A 2,537-nucleotide genomic window follows, 5' to 3' on the forward strand; every position below is an offset into this window, starting at 1 on the left:
TGATTCAACAGTAAAGTTCACACCACAAAAAAAAATTATGTTTAGGCTCAAAATCTTACGGCTAAGGATGTGAGACTTATTTTTCCACTCTCTCTTTGATTACTCTAGTTATTCTTCTCTTATTCCAGTGAACTATGAAGCATGCTTGACTGACGCTCATTTATGTACGAAAATAAAATTTATTTACATCATTATACTCTTGATATCAACTATCAACCAATTTCATGTAATTATTCATTATGCATCCATATCAAGCACAATGGAAAATCTCTTAAGATCCACTAATTATTTATTGACTAAGATGGAAGGGGTCTTAAAAATAATTTAAAAAAAAACTTAAATATTAAACTAACTAATATATATGAAGACCTTAAAATAAACTAATACTAAATCAAAATAATATATTTAAAATCATATAATATGAAAATAATATTGAGAAACTCCCCTGAAAAACTGCATTTGTAATTTGGATATTTCTGTGTACTCCGTGTAATCAAGAGTTTCTTCTTCCGACCATGTGAAGTTTATGGTCTGATGAATTGCATGGTACCCATCCCCAGATTTAAATCTTGTTGTCCTCAGCAATAAACTTAAATCTAAAAGAATCCTAAGCAAGAAATTAGAAAAATTTGATACTGTACTCTGCACACATGTCACAGATAAAGAAACTACGTCAGTATGTCATATCCAAAAAAAAAATCATAGTCACGTCAAGTTCAATCTCAATATACATCTCATATCAACATGAACTAAAATCAACAAAAGAAAAAAAATCTAAACATTGAGACAATGGTCAATCCTCATCAATTTCAGTAGTGGGTGCAATATCATTTCTATCAGCATCCTGTGTAGTGTCTGCAACCATATCAGCATTAGTATTCGAGTATCCAACATGTTTGCAAAGTTAGTGCAATTTCCACATAACAATTCCCAGATTTATATTCAGATGCATATGAAAATAATAATGAGTATATGGAACTGAAATACTTTAACAGTATGCATAATGTCAAAGATGAACGCGCTTAAGCGCAGTGATTCGCGCTTAAGCGCGCTGAGGCAGTGAGAAATGGGATAAAATTTTATTTAACGCGCTTAAGCGCGCTAGGGCCGAGAGAAATTTCACTTTTTTGGGGGCTTAAGCCTCCTTTAAGGGCTTAAGCTCTCAATACTTAGAAAATTTTCTCCATATTTTCCTATTCCTTGCATTCATCTCTACTGTGTATTCTTCCACCTCAATAATTCTGCTCAATATCATACACAAAACATATAAATGAATAAGAGTTGCGTACCTGTGTATGCTTTAATCCCACTTACACCTGAAAGTCCATCTCAACAGAATTTGATCATTAACCTCAATGTTTTTATTTTTTTTATTTTTATGATATGACTAAAATAAACTATGCTAAGAATAATTAAAATAAGCTAAACTAAATTTAAAATACTATACTAAAATGTTGGAAAATAAAAAATATAGTTGGGTTGCCTCCCACAAGCGCTTGTTTTACGTCACGAGCCTGACGTACCTCTTTTATGTTCATGGTGGTTCAAAGCATGGGCTTGGTGATGACCAAGCTCTATCATTCAGAAATGGTGTCCTCCCATAGTACTCTTGTGCATATGAGTGAGATGAAGTAGGCTCAATAGCTTTGAATTTTGTGTTTACGTGTTTTCCCTTGCTCCTGAGCTTCTCCATTTTAACCTTTGGCTTACTTTCTTGAGAAGAATTCTCTTTGTGCTCTTCTTCTCCTTTCTTTTCACTAATATAGTAGACTTGATCTTCCGGTTGAATTATAGGTGAGGGAACTTCTTTATCAAAGAACTTGAAAATTGCTTGCTCCCCGTCTACCCGTAAGATCAACTCGCCTTTCGGTACATCAATCAGCGCTCCTGAGGTTGCCAAGAAAGGTCTTCCGAAGATCATAGGAATAGTAAAATTTTCCTCTATATCAAGGATGACAAAATCAACAGGAATGATGAATTTGTCAACCTTTACCAGTATGTCCTCAATAATGCCATAAGCTTGCTTTGTAGAGCAGTCAGCCAGTTGAACTATTGTCTTGGTTGGCCTTACTTCAGTGATCCCCAGTTTCTTCATCATAAATAGTGGCATCACGTTGATGCTGGCACCGAGATCACATAGAACATTTTTCACTTCCATATTGCCTATGTTGCATGGAATGCTGAATCTTCCTGGATCTTTAAGCTTTGGAGGCAACTTTTTCTGGATAATGGCACTGCATTCCTCTGTCAGCGTCACCGTCTCACATTCTTGTAGCTTACGCTTTCGTGATAGAAGATCTTTCATGAACTTCTTTGCATAAGGTGAGAGCTCCAATGGCTTTTCTTGCCTTTCTTGAGCTTTCTTTTTCTCCCATTTGAACTCTTTCTTTTCAGGAACAGTTTTCTCTGCAGCAAATTCTTTGGCAACTTCCTTTTCTTTTTCCTTTTCAGTTGCAAGTTCATCATCTTTCTTTTTCTCAACTGAAGGCTTTACCACAGGTTCAATGGCTTTCTCACTCATAGTAGTAATCACATTG

At 35.1% G+C, this 2,537-nt stretch overlaps 1 protein-coding gene across 1 annotated transcript; it reads right to left on the reverse strand.

Annotated features, from left to right (window-relative positions):
• Positions 1-793: 793 nt before the first annotated feature.
• LOC133307025 (uncharacterized) lies at positions 794-2,305 on the reverse strand. Its single transcript, XM_061507443.1, has 2 exons — positions 1,864-2,305; positions 794-855 (listed from the first exon to the last, which is right to left on the reverse strand). Exons 1-2 carry the CDS (start codon positions 2,303-2,305, stop codon positions 794-796), a joined length of 504 nt encoding a protein of 167 aa, XP_061363427.1.
• Between the last annotated feature and the right edge of the window lie 232 nt (positions 2,306-2,537).

This window comes from Gastrolobium bilobum, unplaced genomic scaffold, assembly GCF_033153095.1.
Source record: "Gastrolobium bilobum isolate Gb01-03AN ecotype WA unplaced genomic scaffold, APGP_CSIRO_Gbil_v1 utg167927, whole genome shotgun sequence".
Lineage (NCBI taxonomy): Eukaryota > Viridiplantae > Streptophyta > Magnoliopsida > Fabales > Fabaceae > Gastrolobium > Gastrolobium bilobum.

Bases quoted from the DNA above. Each gene is read 5' to 3' on its own strand.
- LOC133307025 (XM_061507443.1), bottom strand. From the start codon at position 2,305: ATGAAAGATCTTCTATCACGAAAGCGTAAGCTACAAGAATGTGAGACG. The intron at 856-1,863 runs GCGAGTTGATCT...ATATGGTTGCAG, and splicing joins GCTGATTGATGTACCGAAAG to ACACTACACAGGATGCTGAT.